A 24,471-nucleotide genomic window follows, 5' to 3' on the forward strand; every position below is an offset into this window, starting at 1 on the left:
AGCGGATGTGCCTGCAGCCCGCTGACCGTGGGGACATTCACTGAGCCACACGGGGCTGGCCAGCCGCAGGCTGCCCCCCGCTGCTGTGCAGTCTCACCGGGGAGCTGGCCGGGCTGGTGACGTGCCTGTGGAAATGCCTCCTGGGAAGGCACTCGGGTGACGCTGCTGGGGCTCACTGGAACTTGCCAGGAAGCCACCGTGCTGCTGGGCGCTGCACATGACCGCCGTGTCCACGGGAGCAGGCCGAGAGGAGAGCAGGCTGGAATTACGAAGGGAAGGCCTGTCCTCCTCCTGTGTCCCTTCCGCGCCCTCCGCTGACTGTGCTCATCGCGGGGCCAGCCAGCAGAGCGGGAATGTGCACAGGGTCCCACTGCAGTGTCTCCGCATGGGGCTGTGAAGGGCGCATCTGGGGCCGAGGCGGCACGTTAGGCGAATGGCCGCAGCATTGGAATAAGTCGTTGACAAAGCCTTGTTTCTCCTCCTGGCTTGTAACCTCCCTGACATACGGTGGTGTTCAGAAAATGCTCCCTGAATGTCACTTTCCAGACACCCTTTCACAGACAGGCCTGTGTTCCCTGGAGTGCAGTGATGATGTGGTCAAATGCAGTCCTCATGCCCTACACCTTTTGCCTCGTCTGGAGGAGGCGCATACCTCAGGCCTTGCTCTGCCCCAGGCGGGCAGTGGAGCCGTGGCTCAGAATGAATGCTCCTCTGGTACGCCATCCAGCTGGCCTCCCTGATACAAACCCCCTCCCTTCCCTGTTCCTCCGTGAGCAGTCCTCCCTTTTTCTGTTTAGACCCCTGGCTGCTAATTGCCGCCTCCCAGATCTCATCTGGCTCTTCTGATGGACTTTTCCCTAGAGATCTGTGTTGGCCATGTGCCCCCTTAGAACACGGGTTCATCACCCAGTCCCCTCTTCCTTCCATGCATCTCATCGGCCTAGCTCTGTCCCTTCAGCTGCTGTGGTCCCTCTGTCCGGGCCACATCGGCCTTTCCTTGTGATAGGGCCTCATGTGACAAACATTCCTGTTAGAGAGGCTAAAAGGAGTATGTGAAAATCTTCAGAGCAGACCCTCATGTTCCTGAAAGCCTTGAACGAAACACCAGTTTGCTCATTTGCGTCCAAAGCCTATGAGGTGCACTGTGGTTTATTTGCTTAGTTTTGGGGAGGCATTGTTTTATCTTTTCTCTTGCTTTTTGATTTAGGTTCTCATCTATGAGGAAAAGAGTTTTTTCTTTCACCACTAAGATTTTATTGGCGGTTTAGATGATGCGTACATGGACATTTCATTTTGTACACCTTTTAACATAGATAACCAAAGATCTAAAAAGCTGTAGTCCATGATTCTTTCCTGAACTGTTGTTCTGGTGACTTTCGAGCTTAAAATGTGGAGGCAGATTTTCCTTCAGAAGATATCGAGTACCAGTATGTTCTGTGTTGATAATTGTTCAGTCACAGATCCCGCTCATTCACAATTCACAATTTACTCTCCTTAATGCATGTTCAGATTGTCAGGTTTTCAAGGCACGTTGACAAAGTGTTGAGGGAAGCTGCACTAGCGTGCTCAGGGACTGTGAGAGCCAGGATCAGGGAACGGTTTTCTTCAGGAAATGTGGGGATAGAAGCAACCTCCAATGTTCAGGACACATTAAATACACAACCGTGACTCCAAATTGCCGTGTCGTATGCTTTTATTGGCCATGAAAACTGCTCCCCCACCCATGGAATGTCAAGTTGACCCCCAGACAGCCACAGCCTTCTGGGGTTCAGTATCGCACTCTTGTCTGGTTGTACCAAAAAAGAGGCAGCAAATGATTTCACCTCTTAAACAAACAAACATTTACACCTAACTTGGATGAGGTGGCATTCCCACCTTAAAAATATTCATAGAGCCCCAACTAGGGGCACCTGGGTACCTCAGTCAGTTGAGTGTCTGACTCTTGGTTTCAGCTCGGGCTGTGATGTCAAGGTTGTGAGACTGAGCCCCGTGTAGGGTTCTCTGCTTAGCACAGAGTCTGCTCGATGTTCTCTCTCTCGGTCTTCCCCTCTGCCCCTCCCCCCACTTGCACAGGATTGAACACTTTCTCTAAAATAAATTAATCTTAAGAAAATATTCCTAGGGCTACTCAAAAGCTTACATTTCCAGAATAGCAATGAGATCGTCCTCTGGATTGTCCTAGGAGACAGGGCCCACCAGTAAGACACGGGGGTATGATCTTAGACTGGTCTTCCTCCATTTCTCCTTCTCTAGAGGCTGGACTCTCCTCAAGCTTTAGTTTCTTCATTTCCTGTAGGTAGATCTTTAGTTTCTTGGTTAGCCCCTCCAGCCTGGTTTCCCTTGTGTTGGCACTTTTTTGTTTGAAGGGTTTTACTTCGTTTCCACTTTAGCGGGAGCAGGGGTAGCCGACAACTTGCGGATCTCCTCTGAGGCTCCCTCACTACCCATCTACCTGAGTTGCCCTTTCTTCTGGGCAAAAATCTTGGGCATTGGAGAGGCTGCCAGCCAGTGCCAAGATGCTGGAGAGAAGGAGCCGTCTGGAAGCTGGGCTGCCTGGCTGGTATGGCTCCTCCCGCCGCAGCGGGGAGCTGGTAATGATGACTTGTGAAAGTCTCCACACATCTAGGTGGAAGTTTCCAGTTTCCAATGGGCTTCTCTGTTACCAAAGATACACACTCAGATTATTGCACAACTTGATACTTCCCCTGGGTGAGTCAGCTTTCCTTTCTGAAGCAACTGGGCTCGAGGAGAATGAGTAAAATATTCAAATTAAGCAAGCTGAAGCAGTAACTTCGGGGATTTTCCTGTCTAACAGAAGCCATTGCTTTGTCATGGAGTGCCTGTTGTCTGGACAGTGAAGCATTCTTGAGGTGGAACTGATAAATCACAGGTGTGATTCATGGCCTTTGAAATAGGATATTGGTCTTAATGTTCTTCTTTCATTTTTATCTCTGGTCATTGTGATTTTCTGAATTACTGGAGTTGAACACCTCGGCACCACTGGCCTCATTCTTCTTTTGGTCTGTCACGTCATCTCCAGCCACATCGTGAGGCCTTCCCTTACAGCTTCTAGAGTCCTTGCTCACGTTCGTTCTCTGCCCTGTGTTGCTGGGAGCCCTTGTTTCTATTCAGTGCCAAGATGGAGTCAAGGATCTTCGTCCTTGCCGTTTCATTCTTGGGCAGGAGAAACTCATTTTGCGTCTGCCTACAAGATGAATCTTCCAGCAGTATTTGCTTGAATAATGTCACTTCCCTGCTTCCACGCCCTACCTTCTCTGGGCCCCCACTGTCTACAGGATATTGTCCAGATTCTGATTCAAGGTCAAGTTCCTAATCTTCCCCCTTCTGGCCTTATCTTCAAACACTCCCTTGTGAGAGCTTTACACCCTGCCAGGCTGACATTCCTCGGACGCGCCTGGGCTTCCTGCCTCTGCCCCTGTCTTCACGTCAGGACCCCACTTTGGAATGTCCTCCCCCATCCACGCTCCTCCTTTCAAGTTGTGTTTGTGGCCCTTCCTATTTGTGAAACCTCATTTCCTCCCCTGAGACAGAGGTGAACGTTGCCCCTCGCATTCCCACTGCACTAGACGAGAGGCGTTTCGGTCTGCCACCAGACTCGACTCGTTTGCCTCGGTGGGCCTTCATTCTCTATCATCTGTTACGCCCCTTCACTGAAGTACGAAAACTTTGTTCCAAAAAGACTCTCCTTAACTGTTTCCCTCCCTGCTGTATCCGGCCAGAACATTTCCCTAAGAAGGATAAGACGTTCTGCACATGGTGGGACATCTGAGTCTTCCCTGGGACTGCGGCCCTGAGTCCGCCACATGGAATGCAGGTTGATAACTCAAGGTGTGGAGTATGTGGCCTGGCGTGGGCACTTGGGGCTTTCATTCTGTGCGTGGGAAGGGCGTGGCACATGGGCCTGCAGCGTGGGCATGGAAGGATTTGTCTCTGCCTGCCTGCCTGCCACTTTGCACGGGGACTTTTCTGAGTTGGAGCCAGGGACCTCAGGACCTTTTCCCGACTGCTGGCGGCCGGAACTGCCCTGCGGGTGGCCCCGGTGTCCCACAGACGTTCGGCAGCTGCCTCGGCTGGGTAACAGTGCCCCGCGCCGTGACCGAGTGGTCGATGCCGCACGTGTGATGCACTGTCAGATCCCAGCCCCCAGCGTCCCTATCCTCCAGGGGAGCGCGCACATCTGCTGTATTCTTCAGCACGTTGAAGCCTAATGAATCCCACCTAAGGGGAGATGTTTGGGGGCGGTGGGGGAGTATAGAATGGAAGTGTTCACTGCTGCTTTTTGTTTTATGGCTACTTTCCCTGTAAGCACAATAAATTTCAAAGAGAAGCTTTCTCCTGGCAGGGAAGCCAAGGGGTGGTTAAAAACCCAGCTACTTTATCTCCCAAACCCAGACCCGTCATTTTCTGGGAAGTGTAGGTGGAGTGTGGTCAGGACCAGGCAGAAGGTTGTTTTGCAATGCAGTCCTCATTTATAGAGGACAAACTTTAGGAGTCTTCACCGGTGAGAAGGCATCACAAGATCTTTGTGGTGAGGCCAGACTAGATGACAGTGTCTCCCAAGAGTCTCACAGAGTTTGTTCATGGAGGGGTTTGTGGGGATGAGACTGAAAAACCCACCCAGCGGGAGCCGAGCCGCACCCCGTGATGTGTCCCCTCCAGGGCGTGCTGCCTTCAGCTGCCCTACGACCCTGCAGGGCGTTCATCCTAGTGGTTTTCCCTCAAGACTGTCTTGTGATACCCCAATTCGGCGGCAGTCATGGTAGGGAGGACCCTGCCGCTCACGCTTGTAGCGGGTCAGAATCCTCTTGTCGTTAGATACTCAGGAATGTGTGATTACTCTAAATGTACGTAACACGGAACTTGACCATTTTAACCACTTTCAAGAGTGCGGCTCCGTGATACGAAATTCGCATACTGCAACCATTATCCATTGTTCCAAAGGTTCCATCTTCCCAAACTGAAATTCTGTACCCACCAAACCATAATGCCCACTCCCCCAGCCCCTGCTGACCTTTATTCTGTGTGCTGTCTCTGTGAATTGGCCTCTTCTAGGTCCCCCATATGAATCACACAGTCCCTGTCTTTCTGTGGTGGCATATTTCACTGCATGTCACGTCCTCAAGGTCCATCCATGTGGTAGCAGGTGTCAGAACATCCTTTCTTTTTAAGGCTGACCTACATTCCATTGTATGGATGGACCACATTTTCATTATGCATTTACTTCTTCATGGGCATTTGAGTTGTTTCCACTTGGAATGCATAACCGTTCACAGGTGAAAACAAAATTCTTTTTTTTTTTTTTTTTTAAGATTTTATTTATTTATTTGACAGAGAGAGAGACAGCCAGCGAGAGAGGGAACACAAGCAGGGGGAGTGGGAGAGGAAGAAGCAGGCTCTCAGCGGAGGAGCCCGATGTGGGGCTCAATCCCAGAACGCTGGGATCACGCCCTGAGCCGAAGGCACATGCTTAATGACTGCGCCACCCAGGCGCCCCCTGAAAACAAAATTCTGTCCTGAGAAATCGGTGATGGAATGATTCGTACTTTGTAAATGTGCATTTCTGAAACCATTCAAAATACAGGCCAGGGCGCCTGGGTGGCTCAGTGGGTGAAGCGTCTGCCTTCGGCTCAGGTCATGATCCCACGGTCCTGGGATCGAGCCCTGCATTCGGCTCCCTGCTCAGCGGGGGGTCTGCTTCTCCCTCTCCCTCTTCTGTGTACATGCACTCTCCCTCTCTGTCTCAAATAAATAAAATATTTTTTAAAAACGCAAAAGCTCAGGCCCTACCCTGGACCTGCTGATCAGATCTGCATTTTAAACCCTGGGAGATTTGTCTGCACATTACAGTTTGAGAAGCGTTGGTCTCTGAAGCCTAGAAATGTCCTCAGAGCAGGAACTCCACCTTGCAAGACCCACCGTCTCCCACACGATCTACCAAGTTGTGTGTGCACAGTACTTGCTCAATAGCTACCTATTAAAGAGTAAATACCAACTCTGAACTCCCCCATGTGATGGCCTTTTCGTTCTCACTCACCCCACCAAAGCATTTAACGCTAGTATTTAGGCAGTAGTTACTAGGTGCAGACCTAAGTTACGGCCTGCATTCCTTCTTGCTGTGTTCTAGATTTTGCCCTTATAATCGTATTATACTCGATGCTTGGGAAGCGGGGAGGGAGGAGATGAAACGGATCCAGGCGCTCCTGGAAGGACTGCCACCTGCCTAGAGAGCTGCAGCCCTCAGGTCCCTGTGTGGGGGGCAGGTGCTGTGGACCCAGGTAGTGACCCCAGCTGGAGCGTTGGTAAGCGTCCCCTGGGGCTTTCCCTACCCCACCAGCTTCGCCCGCCCTCCTTGGCAGTGTGCACTCTGATGGTGGCGGTGGTGATGGCGGCTTCTTCGACGCTCACGCTTCCTCCTTTATCCCCTGCCCTTTCACTGGCCCCTGTTCTGCCAAAGCTCTAATTACTGGGGACCCAGGGTTTCCTTCTCTGTGGTTCTCTGCCCGTGGCTCTGTCTTCCGTTTAGGTAGTATCCTTCAGTCTCCCCACCCCTCTCGTCCTTAAATATCTTGTGCCGGGGGTCTCTCCATGTGTAGGCCACCTGTCCCTGGGAGCTGTCCTCCCGCTGCCAGCTGCCCACTGCCCCCTCCACCAGGAGGCCCCTTGGCCTCTCCCATGGGGCACGTCAAAACCCACGCTCTCCACCGCGTGTTACCTGCACCTTGCCACGACATGGCCGAGGCTGTAATCTTGGGCGGGTGGAAACTTACTTAGAATCTGTCTGTTATTACGTTGGGATAAAATTGTCTAGACTTTTGAAACCAGTTATTAACAAAAATATGAAGCAATCCATTCAGTGAGGAGTAGTCATTTAGTTTTGTTGATGGTGTTGACTTGCAATGAATAATTGCTTTGTGAACCGAAGAGTTCAGCTGCCTTGGATCTAGGTGGAGGTTTTGGGGAAATACCATGCATTTGCAGAACCGAGGCATCATCAGTCGCTTAGTACCCAGCTTTTTAGCTACAGAGGGAAAATGTACTGCTCTAGCACCTTGTGAGGGCTTTGGAAGTAATTCTTAGCTTAGCCATGGCAAGCAGTCGAGCCGTGAACTTGTAAACTGTACACAGATAGGCTCGTAACCGTTAAACTTTTCTCGCTAGTTTTCCTAGCAGTTTGTAAAGATAATAGCTTTTTCGTATAACTTCGGGGTTGGCAAACTTGTTTTTGTAACAAGCCAAGTAGTAAATATTTTTGGCTTTGTGGGCCAGAATGCTCAGTTCTGTCCTGTAGCAGTAGGTAAACAAGTGGGTGTGGTTGTATTCCAGTAAAATGTTATTTACTGGGAAAAAAAAAAAGGGCAGCTGGCTGGGTTTAGCTCATGGGCCATAGCGTGCCAAGCACTAGTACAGAAAGCGGGGTGGGTTAGTTGCTGCTGAGTCGATCATTCGTGTATCAGAAAAACTAGGATTAAAGCTCAAGATGTCTCAGGATTAAAGTTATCAAATGGGCAACATTCAAGCTTTTCATGAGTCAGGACGTGTTCATACATATGTGTGTAGCACAGAGTCATGAATGCCATAATATGCACGGTGTGGCATAGTCTATTAGGGCTGTAATCAAAGAAGTTGTTAAGTGTTAGGGATGTGGAGGAATTGGAGCATTCGTACGCAGATGGCCTGTAAAATTGTGCAGCGCTAGGGGACAGCCTGACAGCTCCTCGAGCCCTCACCACACTCGCTCTATGACCCAGCAGCGTCATTGCTAGGTGCAGACCCACGGGAAATGAAGACGCATGCTCACACAGAAACTTGAACATCCGTGTTCGTAGCAGCATAATAGCCGGAAAGGAAAAACTCCAGTATCCAGCAGCTGACGAATGGAGAATGAAACGTGGTATTCCATATGACGGAATATCATTCAGCCATAAAAAGGAATCAGGTTCTGACAGGTGCTACCGCATGGATGAGCCTTGAAACGTTATGCTGAGTGAAAAGAAGTCAGTCACAAAATGTCACATGTTGTAGAGTTCTTTTTTTTTTTTTTTTTTGAGATTTTATTTCTTTATTTTTGCAAGAGAGAGAGAGCAAGCATGGGGGACGAGGAAGAGGGGCCGAGGAAGAAGCAGGCTCCCTGCTGAGCAAGGAGCCCAATGCGGGACTCGATCGCAGGACCCTGAGATCATGACCTGAGCCGAAAGCAGACGCTTCACCGACTGAGCCGCCCAGGTGTCCTGTAGGATTCTTTTTATGTGAACTGTCCAGTACAGACGAATACATATAGACAGGTAGTAGGCTAGTGGGTGCCGGGGCTGGAGGGGATCGGGAAGTGACTGCCCACAGCTAATAGGCTTAGGGAAGTGTCCTGAAACGGGACGTGATGCTTGCACAGTTCTGTGAGTGTACTAAGTAGCCATTCAGTTGTACATTTATATGGGTGAGCTTTGTGGTATTTGAATTCTGTCTCAATCAAGCAGTTACAAACATCTAGGTATGGGATTAATGTTATGAGAAGTAGTAAATAACGGAAACCGTCCTTAGTGTTGGGATGAAGGAGATCCAGAAGGCAAACCCGTATCTTTGGATTCGCTGTTTCGGGTCGTGACTGTTTCTGAGCACTCATGCTCTTTTCTGTTCCCTTGGTGAATGGTAGCCCTCATCTGCCCCTGCAGAGGCCATCCCAAGTAAGAATCAGTGCAGCCTCAGGGCCCCGGAGGGGTCCAGGCTGATCCCAGAGCCCGTCCTGGAACCTGTGGGTTTAGAAGCTCATGAGACGTGCTTCTCTGTTCCAGATTGAAGAAGGAAGTAAAGCTGCGGAGGTGGACAAGTTACTGGCTGGGGACGAGATCGTCGGCATCAACGACATTGGTCTCTCGGGGTTTAGACAGGAAGCGATTTGCCTGGTGAAGGGGTCTCATAAAACCCTGAAGCTGGTGGTGAAAAGGTAAGACCCATGCCTCATGCCATCTTTACAAAGATAAGCGAGTGAAAAAGCAGAATGTGAAGCGGCTTGGCTGGTCTGTGTCCCTGCAAGCAATCCCAATTTGAACTTGCGGGGGGGGGGGGGGGGGTGTGCACCTAAAATTCTATTTCTTGGCCAAGGATGAAGCGTGTGTGCCCACGTAGAATTCTATCTCTTGGCCAAGGATGAATCCGGCATCAAAAACTTAAAAGATACCTTCTTGTATTGCTACGGATTGTTCATGTGATTTATGAAGTGAATTTGAAGTCTCTTCTCTTCAGCGGTATGTAAATCATTAGCAGAGAGCTGGGCTCAGGTTCCAAATGAAGTGTTGTTCCTACTGTTTCCACAAGGTGGCAGGCTTCCTTCTGCGTTTGCATTTTTTATGGTAAAATAGGGCGTGACTGCACCCAGACCTTAAGTTTCCAGGGCTGGCCTGAGATCTGCAGGGGAGCAAGCTGCCTGTTCCTAGAAATCAGATTGCCGATGGAAGTTTGGAGGACCTTAAGAGGTTAGAAAAGCGGGATTAGGAATGTGATGCTTTAAGACCCGGGAGCTAGCACAGTACTCCTGGAGCCCCGTAAAGGTACTTGGGATTTGTTGTCTTCTTTTGGGACTATTTCTCCACCTTGCATTTTGTAGGTTGGCTAATTCATAGTAAAGTGTTTGCGTGTGTGTGTGTGTGTGTGTCCCGTTTTTTTGATACAATTAGTACAATCTTTGCAAACTTGGCTGTAAATTTTTTTAAATAGAGTCAAACATTTACTTCAGTTTTTAATACATACTTGAAGTCCTCTTCTGAAAGGACTTTATTTACTCTTTTTTTTTTTTTTTTGACTCAAACCATATCCAAGGAGGAGGCTCAAAAACAGGGCAGAAAAAACTCTAATGCGTTGCCACACTGAACTAGCAACCTCACATCTAAGTGGTACAGGCCATCCTCTTTGTAAATGGTAAAAATAAACTCAGATGGCAGTTGGGAAGCCCTGTGGAGAGGCTGAGGTAGGAGAGGGGCTGTCATTTGTACAGTTACTCGTCTGCGGTCCCGTTAATGACCTTGCTAAGGCAGGGTGTGTGTTCACACAGGGCTCCGCGGGAAATGGTGCTGAGATGATGATGGGAACGGAAGCTGGGTCCACAGAGGCGAGCTGGGCGTTATCCGCTGTCTCTGGGAGTGCTCACCGGCCCCCAGGCTGAGTTGGGTTGCCCTGCTTGGTGTCCCATACGAATCTGCAGGTTTACTTGGAAATGAGACGCTAGGTTTTGACCGTCAAGTTGGCAGAGATTTAATAGTAGCAAGGCCCATTGTTGGTGAGGTAGTGGAGGAAGAAGCAGTATTCGACATACTGCCAGTTAGGGTACAGATTAGACAGACGTTCTGGTGGGTAGTTTGGCAGCGTGTTCCGGAAGGCATATCTTGGACGCACAGTTTTTGTTCCCGGGATCCCAGATACTCAGCAAAGGGAAGTTACTGACCTGAGTTAGAGACCATCCGGAGTGAAAAGTGCTGCTGTTACCTATGGTGTCTGCCTTTGCTGACATGGAAGACGCCCCACGAGGTCCAGCTGAGTGCAAAGAGCTGTGTCTGTCCCATTCATACAGGGTTGCTTTTTTTTTCTTTTTTTAAGATTTATGTATTTCTTTTTTTTTTTTTTTAAAGATTTTATTTATTTATTTGACAGAGAGAGAGAGACAGCAAGAGAGGGAACACAAGCAAGGGGAGTGGGAAAGGAAGAAGCAGGCTCCCAGTGGAGGAGCCCGATGTGGGGCTTGATCCCAGGACCGTGGAATCACGCCCTGAGCCGAAGGCAGACGCTTAATGACTGAGCCACCCAGGCGCCCCAAGATTTATGTATTTCTTACAGAGAGTGAGGGGGAGGGGGACAAAGGGAGAAAGAAAGAGGATCCTGAAACAGACTCCCGGCTGAGCAGGAAGCATGTCATGGGGCTGGATCCGAGGACCCTGAGATCACGGCCTGAGACAAAAATCAAGAGTCAGACACATAACCTGCTGAGCCACCCAGACGCCCCTCCCCACCATTCTTACAGTTTTAATTCTCAAAAATATTCTGGTACAGTACACACAGCATAATATTTACCCTGGGAACCATTTTTACACTTGATCTTAGCCAAAAGGCCGAGAAGCGATACCCTGGGAACCATTTTTAAGTGTACCTTTAAGTAGCATATAACTTGTCTAACAATAAGAACTACTGAGCTTGTTGCATTTTTAAAGGGGAGAAGCCTTTGGGGTTCTGTGTGCCTGTGTTCCTAGGAGTCGGCAGGACGTCTGGTCCCCAGGAAACCATCCACTGTGGCATCATGTTCTGTTCCAGGCAATGTCCCAAAGGACATTTATTTATCGCTCTGTGATCAAGACAAAAAGAATGACCCTGAGAAGGGTGGGTGTTTGAATGCTGGTTCCAACATACTCTAAGGCTAACTTTTTACTCTTCATTTGTTTAGTTCCTTTTTTTTTCTTTTTTTAAAAATATTTCATTTATTTATTTGAGAGAGAACGAGAGCGAGAGAGATCACAGAGGGAGAGGGAGAAGCAGACTCCCCACTGAGCAAGGAGTGCGATGCGGGACTCGATCCCAGGACCCTGGGATCATGACCTGAGCCGAAGGCCGACGCTCAACCGACTGAGCCACCTGGGCGTTCCTGTTTGGTTCTTAAAGTAGTGTGTGGGCACGGTTAGTAGAACGCCCGTGTTCAGAAGGGAGTTGGGGAGCAGTTTCCTCACACCCCCGTTGCGCGTCTGCAGAGAGCCACATTGTGCCTGCGGTCTCTTGGGCTGCTCCCTTGAGTTAGGTATGTGCTCGCGTGTTTACGTCTGTATCTGCGGGCGTTGTTGCGTGTTGAGCGTGCTGAGCTCTGGCTGCGGATTTCTCGTCGGGACCGCACGGTGCTGCACGGTCTGGGTCCTCTGCTGTGTTACGGAGCCTCTAGAGACGGACTTTCTGGAGCTTGTGGCGAGTGCATCTGACACACCGCGCTGCGGCGTGGGGTGTCTGTCCCCGCGTCTGCATACCTGCGCAATGTGTAGATCGTGACGGTCCACTTCCCGCCCGGGGGACCTGGATCAGAAGGCCTGTGCACCGTACGTCGTAACAGCCCCCTCCACGGTCCTCAGACCACGTTTCAGGCTCACATCCACTCTAGCAGATAGTTTCAGTTTGCTTCTGTTCTCTGCGTGAATGTGACAGGTGAAACATGGCTTCATTGTTGAAACGGGCATTTGTCGTTATGACTGAAGTCAGGCATCATTCCATATGGGTAGAAGCTTTTTTTGAATTAGAGGAACATCTTTTAAGGAAAGAAAAATAAACGAAATTCTGTTCAAAGAAAGTGTTTGTGCCACGGAGGACTGGTCAGTAGAGGGTCAGGGAGAAGGCCCGTGGGGCCTGCTAGCTGATGCAGCGGACGAGGTATCTACAAGGGTCTTCTGGAGAGGGATCGGACTTTTCAAAGCCGTGAGCGACTTATGGGAGCCACTGTGTAGAACCCCAGTTCTACATTCTGTATATCCAGTTTTAATTTTTTTTTTAAAGATCTCATTTTTTATTTGAGAGAGAGAGAGCACAAGAGGGGAGAGGGATAGACGGAGAAGCAGACTCCCCACTGAACAGGGAGATTGACACGGGGCTTGAACCCAGGACCCTGGGACCATGACCTGAGCTGAAGGCAGATGCTTCACCAACTGGGCCACCCAAGTGCCCCGTCTAGTTTTCTTTAAATGAGGGCTGCTCAGAATAATTATCCAGTGTAGATGGGAATTCGTGTTTTAAGCAATATATATAACAAGATACAAAAGCAAACGAAGCAGTTTGTTCACTTTTATTTTTTGCAAATGTACTTTTATTTATGTTGGGTTTTTTTTAATGTATTTGACATATAACACCGTGTAAATTTGAAAATACTTCTAATAGCAGGTATTGTGAAATTTTTTTAAATAACTTTGGGGGCACCTGGGTGGCGCAGTCATTAAGTGTCTGCCTTCGGCTCAGGGTGTGATCCCAGCGTTCTGGGATCGAGCCCCACATCAGGCTTCTCTGCTGGGAGCCTGTTTCTTCCTCTCCCACTCCCCCTGCTTGTGTTCCCTCTCTCGCTGGCTGTCTCTCTCTTTGTCAAATAAATAAATAAAATCTTTAAAAAAAATAACTTTGGATTAATTTTTTTAAAACATTTTATTTATTTATTTGAGAGAGGATGAGCGAACGGGCCACAGCAGAGGGAGAGGGCGAAGCAGGCTCCACTGAACAAGGAATCCGATGTGGGATCATGACCTGAGCTGAAGGCAGACGCTTCACCAGCTGAGCCACCCAGATACCCCTAGATTAATTTTTAATACTCTATGTGGGTATTATTTTTGCCTAATAGAAAAAAGTGTGAAATGGTGCTTTGTTCAGAAACATGAATGAAATTGTCTAACCTGGTTAATTAGTTAATCTTAGGGTCTGTAGCTGTCACCCAGCACCTGGAGAATTACTGCTATAAAATCCTGAAGACGCGGAGTAAGGAGCACTGAAACGTCAAACTGAGTTTCTAGATCTTTCTTATTACGGAGGCACCGATGTACTTTTAAAATGATTTCTCTGAAATGGGTAACATGTATTCTTCTCTGTCTGAATTTAAATCTCTGCTTAAACCCTGCCTTTCTCCTCTTTGTCCATCCCCAGGCTACCACGAATCACATTTCTGTCTCACACGTCAGTTAGCATTCTCTAGCATTTTATGCAGAGCTCCAGAATAGATCGTGTACTGTTCAAAAAAAGAAGAAAGTGGCCAGTTTATAAAAAGGCACTCTGCACTTTATTCATAGACCGAGCCGCAAGCACATGCAGTTCCTGTGTGCCCTACGCAGGAGCGCCGCCAAATGACCAGTGAGCTTGTGCAGCCCTTATTTAACGTGGTTCTACTCCCTGGTGTCTCCTCGGGTGCCCGGAGAAGGGGTGCTGTTTATGAAAAACACTGGCAGTGGCCAGCGTAGGTCTGGGGACCCTGGGAGGTTATGGGAACGGGATATGGACCTCTGTGTAAAACCCATAGCCATAGTCTTTGGGGTTTTTTGTTGTTTTCTTTTGTTTTTGTTTTAAGTACATCCAAACCCAGCATGGAGCCCAACATGGAACTTGAACTCAGGACCCTGAGGTCAAGACCTGAGCTGAGATCAAGAGTGTGATGCTTAGGGGCGCCTGGGTGGCACAGCGGTTAAGCGTCTGCCTTCAGCTCAGGGTGTGATCCTAGCGTTATGGGATCGAGCCCCACATCAGGCTCTTCCGCTATGAGCCTTCTTCTTCCTCTCCCACTCCCCCTGCTTGTGTTCCCTCTCTCGCTGGCTGTCTCTATCTCTGTCGAATGAATAAATAAATAAAATCTTTAAAAAAAAAAAAAAAGAAAAGAGTGTGATGCTTAACCGACGGAGCCACTCAGGCGCCCCTCCCTGCCCACAGTTTTATAAATAAAATGAAGTGGTGGTTCATGTACTGACTCCTTCCTGCTAGTGATAGCTGCTATCTATCTTTTTTTAAGATTTATTTACTCATTTTGGGGGGAGGGCAGAGGAAGTGGGACAGCCGAGTCCCAAGCAGACTCTGTGCTGAGCGCGGAGTTCGACGCGGGGTTCGATGCCACGACCCCGAGACCACGACTTGAGCGGAAACCAAGAGTGGGGAACCCAGCTGACCGCGCCCCCCCAGGCGCCCCGCTGTTCCCTCTTTTCCACGTAGGCCAGTTTTATTTCAGTGTGTGAGGTGAGCAGGGGACCCAGCAATCAGGAGAGCATTGCCGTGGGCCAGGGGGACAAAGCCATGGCGTCCTGTTTCAGGGGATGCGTGCGGCGCATATCTTGTGGTCACTTGGGGCCGGGAAGGTGACGCACTGGGAGCCGTGCACAGATCTTTCTCTCTCCCAGGTGAAGTTTCTTTCCCAGACAAACGAGAGCAAGCGCTTCCCTTCTCCCAGAGTGTGTCAGCTGGAAACAAAGAACTATAACTGCGGTCCCCCCAAGTGCACATATGTCCTCGTGCACGGTGCCCAGGTGCTCTCCGCCACCAGTGACACGTGGAAGGGCAGCAGGGGGCACCTGCCCAGGACGCACATGACCTGTTGGACCGGGAGGAGAGGCCGAGCGGAAAGTTCTTGCCTTGTCCTTTGCTCCTGGCTACTCGGTGGCTCTACCTTACCTTGGCAAGGAGGTGCCACTCGCAGGAAAGTTCAGGGCGGATGTGGTCATCTCTTTCAAATGTGTCTGTGCACGGCTGTCATCGGCAAGGCTGTCATTGGCAGGGTTCTCCTGGCTGTCTAGGCCCCACCCTGAAGGGTTGATGGGCACTGCAGGGGGTCCTGTGCTGGTGTTTGCACAGACAGCCCCAGGCTCTTTGGCTGGGCAGCCGCAGTGGCTTAAGCAAATGTGCTTGGAGAAGGTGAAGTAAGCCCAGAAACTGGGTCACTGGTGGCATTTTCCTGATCCACGTAGCCGAGTCGACAAGCCTTGGCTGTTGGAAAGGTGCGGAAGGTCCGCCTGATGTGCACAGTGTGTCTCGGAGGGCGAGCGTCTCGCTCAGAGCTGGATTAAGGCTGTTGCTGTCTGCGTCTATAAAGTGCGTGCTGAAAGCTCGGCGTGACGAGTGCTGGGACACGGTCCCCCATCTTTCTCACTTCGGGGGCCAATTACCATAGGTTCAGCTCCCCAGAAGTACGTATAACTTCAGATAGCCTGCGGAAAATTTAAATATCCTGCCATTCGTTATTTTGGAAAGCTTGCAATTGCTCTTTCAGCTTTTCTTTCAAATCTATATGGTAATACTAGTTTTGCTTGCACTGAAGTCCACCTGCCCACCTCAACCTTCGTCTTACTGTCAACCGAGACTCAAAACTGTCACAAGCAGTTTTGCCAGGGCCAGATTATCAATAGGGTTGATGTGTGCGATTTTCTGCCTCTTTGCTGGCGGCGCTAAACCCTTTGTGACTCTAATTACCTCCACTAAGCTTGCATGCAGGAGATTAACACCCAAGGAAAGAGGTTCTTTGCAGGAGGCTGGGAGGGTTAGCCGGGCTGTGGGCATAGTTACATATTTGAAGAAAGGGGGTTTCAGATCCAGTGACCGCAGCCGTGCTTGCTAGGAGCAAATTCCTTGCGACGTGCATCGTTTTCTGAATGTCACTCAGTTGCAGCGAATTTTGCCCTGAGCCTGTATTGTGCTGTGCTCCCCTCTGCTCCTGGATCCTTGGAGCTGTCCCTGAACAGGTGGTCTGCACGCAGTCCTGACACTGATTAGCACAGATGGTCTCGGAAGCAGCTTCATGCAACGATGCAGCAATGGCTGGACAGGGATGGCTAGGATGTCGGCAGGTTGTGTCCCTCCTACCTTCCCCTCCCAGGAGCTCTTCCTGGGACAGAAACTGTGCGTGTTTTGGCAGACGCTGTGTGCTTTAGTGGGGATGTTGGCAGGTATCCTGAAATCCTGTGCTTTGGGTGGGTGGTCTGTAGGCATTTGCTCAAGTGTCAGGGGAGAAGTTTCTGTTTTGAGATTTTCAGGGATCGTGGCTATTTGCTACATGCTTATTTCTTGTTAAACAGACTAGACCCAGAGATTTATACTGGACAGACATCCTGACTTCTTTGGGCTATTTTCCATTGTTGTTTTTATTGAGTAAAATCAGGAGAAAAAGAGAAAAGTTGCTTCTGTTCATTCAAATTTAGGCTTATTTACGGCTTGAGCCATTTGATCAGATGAATTTCCAGTTATGTGAAACATTTCATCTTCTCAGTGAAGTAGAAAGTGGTGAAAAGTTAAGATTTTTTTCGTTGTAAAGCATGTAAGTGGTGTTTATAAAACTTAGCGTGAAAACATCGATGAAAGTTTGTAGTATGTTAAGACCTGCAGAGAACGTCTTACTTATCTTCGTTTCTTCTATATATGACTTACCAGCCCTGTTGCTAATCCTTAGAGCTATTTATAATTACTTTTATTAATGGTTGCACATTTGAGTGTCTTGAGTGTCTTCGCCCAAAAATCCGTTTTGTTGACACGTAACCAGGAAGTTGAGTTGGTGCCCTTTTACAATACTGAGGGGGACGTACCCGCGTGTTCGTCAGTGGGGATATGCACTGTGAACTCGGGTGAGATAGTCTATCTTTTTCCTTTTTTCTTTTTTTCTTTTTTTTTTTTTTAAAGATTTTATTTATTTATTCGACAGAAATAGAGACAGCCAACGAGAGAGGGAACACAAGCAGGGGGAGTGGGAGAGGAAGAAGCAGGCTCATAGCAGAAGAGCCTGATGTGGGGCTCGATCCCATAACGCCGGGATCACGCCCTGTGCCGAAGGCAGACGCCCAACTGCTGTGCCACCCAGGCGCCCCTCTTTTTCCTTTTTTCTGACATGAATAGGTTTATTGACATGAAGATGATAAAAGTTACAAGATAAAGCCATCATTTGCGTCTGTTCCAGTTCTGCCTGGGTTCTTTTTTTTTTTTTTTTTTAAGATTTTATTTATTTAGTTGACAGAGATAGAGACAGCCAGCGAGAGAGGGAACACAAGCAGGGGGAGTGGGAGAGGAAGAAGCAGGCTCATAGCAGAGGAGCCTGATGTGGGGCTCGATCCCACAACGCTGGGATCACGCCCTGAGCCGAAGGCAGACGCTTAACCGCTGTGCCACCCAGGCGCCCCCTGCCTGGGTTCTTGATGTGACGTTTCCACATCGTGTTTTGAGCTGACACGCTCAGGGGCATCTCCACAGGCTGAAATAAGAAACGCGCCCTCGCCCTTGCTAGGGGAGGGGTGCGGGCTGCCCCGGCCTCGTGGACGGGAGCCCTGGTGCTTTCATCCTGTGGGAATACTGCGTCTCAGCCTGGCATCTGTTCAAAGTGCAGCTTTGCTGTCTTGTATCTGTTTCAGCTACTTAGGCCGTTAGGGGATTTTTATCTGAATTGTCGTCATGTATAAAAGCAGGAGCTGTCTGACCCTTGTCCCGAAGGACTGTAGATTGAAGCCAGCATGGCATCCCCGTCCACAGCGGTGTGTCATCTCGCCGCTGCCCGGGAAAGGAACCGTGTGCCGTGTCTCGAGTACTGCGTACGTTCATGTAACGTGTTAGAAGCACTGCAGGCAAATGGTGAAGGTCACACCCCTCGGGAGCTAGGTGGCTGCTGAGCGTGCTCGTACGTGTGCACGGGGACTGCTCTGACAAGTGCTGAGCCAACAGATGTCAAGAGGAACGGAAGCAGCTCTCAGCAGAGTCTTTCTTGAGGGTAGGCCGTTGAACTGTCCTGCGAAGGCTGAGCCAGGGCTGAGCCGCAAATGTGGTCCTGCATCTGCGGTACCAGAGCCTCCTAAAGACAGCGGCAGAGGGGATGCAAGCCAAAGGCGTGCAGGGGGAGGTCGCTGGAGGCAGAGAGTGCAGGACCTGGGTTGGCATCTGAACGTGCCAGGAAGGCACGTGCCTGCAACACATAAGCCCGCCCGCGGCTCTGCCCAGCTGATGCCCGTGCTGCTGGCCCAGGGGCGCCCTCCAAACAACAGCTTGGCTAGATGCCTGAGAACGTGGGAGCTTGGGCTTCCTTCTGTGGCAGCTGGGAGCAGTTGAAGACCCTGGAGTGAGAGCAAGAGCTGTCCAGAGCAGAGTTGCAGGGAGATCTGGCAGGAGGTAGATAGATGAGCAGAGGGCGAGGCTGGTCAGGACATAGTCCTCCCTAGGCTTGGCAGGAACAAAGTGGCAAGGTCAGAGCGAGGTTCATTTTGTGTTTGCAGAGTGGTACCTTTTCTCTCTTTCCTTTGGTCCTTTGGGAGGAATAAGAAGGTTGCTTGCACTTGCCCTCTCTAGCACAGACTCCTTACCCCCGACTGGCCTGTACCTCCTCCCCTCCTTGAATTCTAGGGGCCCTCTGCACAGGGCTTGTCCCATGCACTTGAGGGCTCCCTGAGGACCATTTTTACAGTCCAGCCCAGCCTTTCTCCAAATCCAGGCCTTTTCCCACTTCAGGCCCCCTGACTCTTTTCTCTGAGATACTCCCAACGCATGACTGTTGATTCCCCCCCACCCCATGAGTCTTCCCCAACCCCAGTGTTGCCTGAAAGCCCACACGCCCATCACAGTGTGCACCCAGAGCCAGGGCCCCTGGCCTCCCAGCCGGCGGGTCTGGTCCCGTCAGGCCGATGGAGCCCGTAGTGACCAAGCACACACTCTGTTTCTCTTGTGAGGCAGTGCCCGTTGGCTTCATTCTAAAAGGTTATGAAAATAACCAGCACTTATGTGACGTTTGTGGCAGGGGGAGGAAGGGATTCTGTTCTTTATGAGAATGATAAACATTTTATTGAAGCATTTATTTTAGTAATTCCTTTTTTAGAAGGATTTCCGATGTCTAGATTTGTTCTTAATTTTCAGTGATCGCCTGTATTTTTCGTATTTGTAGTCTAAACCCTGTCCTTCCAAAACTCCCCCAAACACTACCTAGCATATAAAATTACTTTAAAAATTAACGTAACTTTTGATTAATCTTGGTGCATAATTTGTGGGAAAGGCTTCAGGGGGACCCTCATTAGGATGAATAATTTTATCTGGAGTACCAGAAAATGTTCATAGTCAATACTGTGGCTTTTCGATATTTATATGAAAGGAACATTAAGCACCGATGAGAGATTACATTTTGGAAGAGGGACAGCGGTGGCATGGGGGAATGCTCACAGAAGCAGGTGGGCTACAGAAGGAAATGGACCTGCCACGTCTGCAGGATTATCGAGATTGTCTAGAAACAGATGGGGGGAAACGCACACAGGTTACTTGTGGTTATCTCTAGGTCATGGCTTACTTTCCTCTCTCTTCTTAGTGGCTTCTTCATTTTAAAATGTTCTGTATCTTCTTTTTTTTTTTTAAGATTTAATTTATTTATTTGAGATAGAAGGAATGATAGACCACAAGTAGAGGGAAGGGCAGAGAGAGAAGCTGACTCCCCACTGAGCAGGGAGCCCAACACACAGGGCTCTATCCCAGGACCCTGGGATCACGACCTGAGCCAAAGGCAGATGCTTCACCAACTGAGCCACCCATGCACCCCGTGTTCCGTATTTTCCACAATAAGCATGCATTGTAAGGATTCCAAACGTCAGTATGCATTTGGATAGAAAGGATTTCTTCCCTATATGCTGGGATGACCATAGTACAGTATGACTGTGGGCCGAACCCCATTTCCGGTAGTCCTGGGATTGTGGGGCTCCATGCACAGTGTGGGGCATTGCTGGTCCTTGTCTGCTGCACCCCTGCGCACGCCGCCCTGCACAGAAGCAGGACCTCGGGCATCTCTGGGGTGAGCTGCACAGGCATTCATGGTGGTGGTGAGCTGCATGCCGGCTGGGCGTTTACTCACTTGCAGTGCTCACGGCCCTGCCAGCAGAAAGGGTGCGGCAGTAGGAACCGAGGGTGGCATGGTGCTTTCACCCAGGCCGTCACTGGGGTCTCGTGCTCCGAGGGCCGCCTGGGTGGCTCTGGCGGTGAAGCGTCTGCCTTCAGCTCAGGTCATGATCTCAGGGTCCTGGGATCGAGTCCTGCATCGGGCTCCCTGCTCAGCAGGGAGTCAAGCTTCTCCCTCTGCCTCTGCCTGCTGCTCCCCCTACTTATGCTGTCTCTCTGTCTGTCAAATAAATAAATAAAATATTTAAAAAAAAAAAGCCACCCGAGTGTGTGCCTTGTGTGAAAAGAAGCCCCACGATCCAGTGAAAATGAGGCTGTTAAATCTGCTCCCATTTCTGTTGCCGCTGGGTCTGGGTGAAACGGAGCCAGAGGGACAGTGACTGTGTGGCACACTAGGTGGCGCCAGAGCGCTCGGTCCCCAGAGCCCTCCTGTCCAGCATCCTCACATGGTCGGGACTGACGAACACGCGGGTGCCCCACATCCTCCTCTCCCTTATCAACACGAATCCAGGCGTTTCAGGCAACCAGAGGGGCTGACAAACACAAAGGAGCTGGAACCTTGCCAAGTACATTTATTATGCACTAGGAGGTTCAGAGGACCTGGCGAAAGCTCATACATTCTAGGAAAACATCACTGTGCCCAGTGGCCATGGGATCCTCGTTTATAGCTTACAGCTATAACCATGTCACTACGTTACCGTTTGTTGTTTTTTTTTTAATTTTTAATTTTTTTAAAGATTTTATTTATTTGAGGGAGACTGCACATGAGCAGGGAAGAGGGGCAGAGGCAGAGGGAGAAGCTGACTCCCTGCTGAGCAGGGAGCCCGATGCAGGACTCGATCCCAGGACCCTGAGATCATGACCTGAGCCGAAGGCAGACGCTTTACCGACTGAGCCACCCAAGCGCCCTGCTCTTTTTTTTTTTTTTTCCAAAGCCCTTAATTCATAGTGTACTTGTTGACTATGTCGTCTTGAAATAGATGTGCATCTGTGTGTATTATCTTTTTTAAAAGGAGGAAACATGTTTACACTTGGAACACTGCTCTCCCAGTAAGCCAGCCTGTACCCCAGTGTTGCCAGTTGCAGGGTTGAAACATGTTACCACAAAAGACGAAGCATTTTCCTTTCCTAGCCTCTTTTTTTTTATTTGTTTCCCTTCGCCTCTGCTCTCCGTATAGTTTCTTCCCTTCATTAACTATAAAGGAAGATGAAAGACATTGTGGATATGATAGCACAGAAAAAGACATCTGAAAATGAAATTCTCATGGCCAGAACCTTTCTTACGAGGATTCTGAGAAACTCTATGAGGTACAGTTGGGTTTTCAGTCCCTTTACTTCTGTGCTGTGATGAATTTGCCTGTTCTATGCTTTCGTTCATGGGGAAATTCCTGAAGTCAACACATTCCACATTTTGCCACTCAGATATTTTTCTTCATTAATTATGAGTTGTCAGGAGATTTATATTATAAATGCTTTTCAAATTTCTTTTTTTCTTTTTTTTTAAGATTTTATTTATTAGAGACAGAGCATGAGCTGGGGGAAGGGGCAGAGGGAGAAGCAGGACTCGATCCCAGGACCCTGAGATCATGACCTGAACTGAACGCAGACGCTTAACTGACTGAGCCACCCGGGTGCCCCTCAGATTTCTTTAATATTCTTTATCGTGTAATATCCTTGAATGTTTTTGCCTGCTTGAAAGAATGTTTGCTCTCTGTCAAGTACCCATCGAGGCTCGTTTTGAGCTCTTTCTGTGTGGTTTTTTTTTTTTTTTTAAGATTTTATTTATTTGTGTGACAGAGAGACAGCCAGCGAGAGGGAACACAGCAGGGGGAGTGGGAGAGGAAGAAGCAGGCTCCCAGCGGAGGAGCCCGATGTGGGGCTCGATCCCGGAACGCCGGGATCACGCCCTGAGCCGAAGGCAGACACTTAACGACTGCGCTACCCAGGCGCCCCTCTGTGTGGCTTTTTTTAAAGATTTTATTTATTTATTTGACAGAGAGAGAGACAGCCAGCAAGAGAGGGAATACAAGCAGGGGGAGAGGGAGAAGCAAGCTTCCCGCTGAGCAGGGAGCCCAATGCAGGGTCGATCCCAGAGCGCTGGGATCATGACCTGAGCCGACGGCAGACACTTAACAACTGAGCCACCCAGGCGCCCCTCTTTCTGTGTTCTTGATGGGGCTGTAAGCTGTCCGGAGCGAGCCAGTTCTGTCCCACATTGGAGAAGCGGAGACTGGGAGAACCAAGCATGGGTGGGTCTCCTCCTCCCACGGCAGCCTTCTCCTGGAGGCTCTGTTACATTTTCATGACAGCTCTACAGATTTCTGACTAAAGTTCCCTTCTCACACCCAGGCAATGCAGCCAGAAGACTGATAAGCCCCCCGTGGGGTATGGGGACTGTGGCGTAGCAGCCCGGGGAGGTGCTGCATACAACATTCAGATGCCCTGGCAGGAGTGGGGCACAGCCTCTTGGTTCAGGGCATCATGTGCCCATAATGAGGACCCTTCACTGCGCTGGCAGACAGTCCGAGAGGCTCAGAGGAAGGAGTTCATGTCTACTAGTCTTAGTCCATGTCAAGATGTCTGTGTTTACTTAGTTAGGTGAGTCAGTAGACACAGTGTCAACTCTATGTGACCCAGCTGAGCTGGGCCCTCACTGAGCTGCTCTCCAGTGCGTTCTCTTTTCCGCAAGGTGGCCGAGGGCTGCGTGCACAGCTGTGCTGAAACAAGAAAGACAGAACTGAGTCTGTCTGGGGTCCTCCTGGGTGGCTGAGGGCGTGACAAGATTTATTTACTATTGCGAATAAATTTTGAGGAAAATGTATTCTTTGCAATTAAGGGTTAATTCACATGTTGCAGCCTGTGATTCTCGCTCTGCATTAGGGTGAGTTCTGCATTCATAAAAATTTTAAGAACAGTGTTCCTGTGCAGATGCAGTGGGAAGCACCTGGACGCGGTGCTCTAAGTCATGCAGAAGTCGCCGTGACATATTTCCACACTGCGCTCCTGTCTTGGCACGGAGTTGTGCTTTGTTTGAAGTCCCTGAGTCGTCTGCATTCTTTTTCAGGAAGAATGAGGTGAGCTGGAGGCCTCACTCCTGGCATGCCACCAAGTTCTCCGATAGCCACCCCGAGACGTCAGCATCGCCGTTCCCCTCCGCCAGCGCCTGCCCTTCTTGGCACGGCCGACACCACGCGAGGTAGGCACTGGTTTCCCGCCGGGGTGGCCCGTGTTCGACCGTGTTCGTAACTTCCCAGCCCTGCCACGATAGCGCCTTTCTCTACTTCAGAGTGATTTTGTTCTTCTGATGAGGAAAAGCCACTCACACAGCATCACCGGTAAAACTCGCTAAATTTTTCAGAGTAGGTGGAAACAAAAACTGGCATACCAAGAGCAGGGATGAACAAGTGTGGTTTCTCATCGTGTTGCTTAATAAATCAGGAGCCTGGGGACTTCGTTTCTTGGGCTGAGTGCCTTCGGGCCAGCCCAGTTGGTGATTCTGACCTCAGTGGGACAGCTACCCGGCCACCCGCGTGCCCACAGCCTCCACCCTTCTTTTGAGATGTTTATGCGTCGATTGGAAGGCACGAGCTACTTACGGGTTTGGCAAGGGTATTTCAGAGGCTCCCAGACAGTTGTGTCAAGCGTGAGCACCCTCTCCGTGACCCCAGGGCTCTCCTGTGGCAGGGGTGTAAAGGAAGCGGGGTTTCACAGCCCACATGCCAATGTGGCATCCAGCCTTGAGGGCCTGGTGGTGGTTCCCCGCTGAGCGTGAGACCAAGATGGTGGGAGTTGTAGGTCAGTGGAAGGACGGGGAGTTCTGGTTGACCTGGCGTCCACATTTCAGGGTCAGTAGTGCTAATGTGTCAGGCAGGTGTGTGGCGGCTGCACAGCGGTGTTGGCTTGAGGAGGCTTCTGCTAGTCATACAACACCTTGGGTCACTGGCCAATGTCCTCGCAAGTCTCCTATTAAAAGGATGACGGTGGCAACAAGTAGTGTGGGTTTAGGCATGTGTGAGCGTGTATCTGTATGTGCAGGTGTCAGCACATTTATAGTGTGTGCAGATGTGTGAACGCGCGTGT

General features: G+C 49.8%; 1 protein-coding gene across 2 annotated transcripts in view; it reads left to right on the top strand.

Annotated features, from left to right (window-relative positions):
- Positions 1–24,471, top strand: part of SHROOM2 (shroom family member 2) — a 136,758-nt gene that overhangs the window by 53,837 nt on the left and 58,450 nt on the right. For both annotated transcript variants that reach the window (XM_026478163.4, XM_044391858.3), the window contains exons 2-3: positions 8,808–8,959; positions 23,456–23,587. In XM_026478163.4, the coding sequence (XP_026333948.2) occupies positions 8,808–8,959; positions 23,456–23,587 (284 nt within the window). The remainder of the gene's footprint in view (positions 1–8,807; positions 8,960–23,455; positions 23,588–24,471) is intronic.

The sequence above is a fragment of the Ursus arctos genome, chromosome X (assembly GCF_023065955.2).
Source record: "Ursus arctos isolate Adak ecotype North America chromosome X, UrsArc2.0, whole genome shotgun sequence".
Classification (NCBI taxonomy): domain Eukaryota; kingdom Metazoa; phylum Chordata; class Mammalia; order Carnivora; family Ursidae; genus Ursus; species Ursus arctos.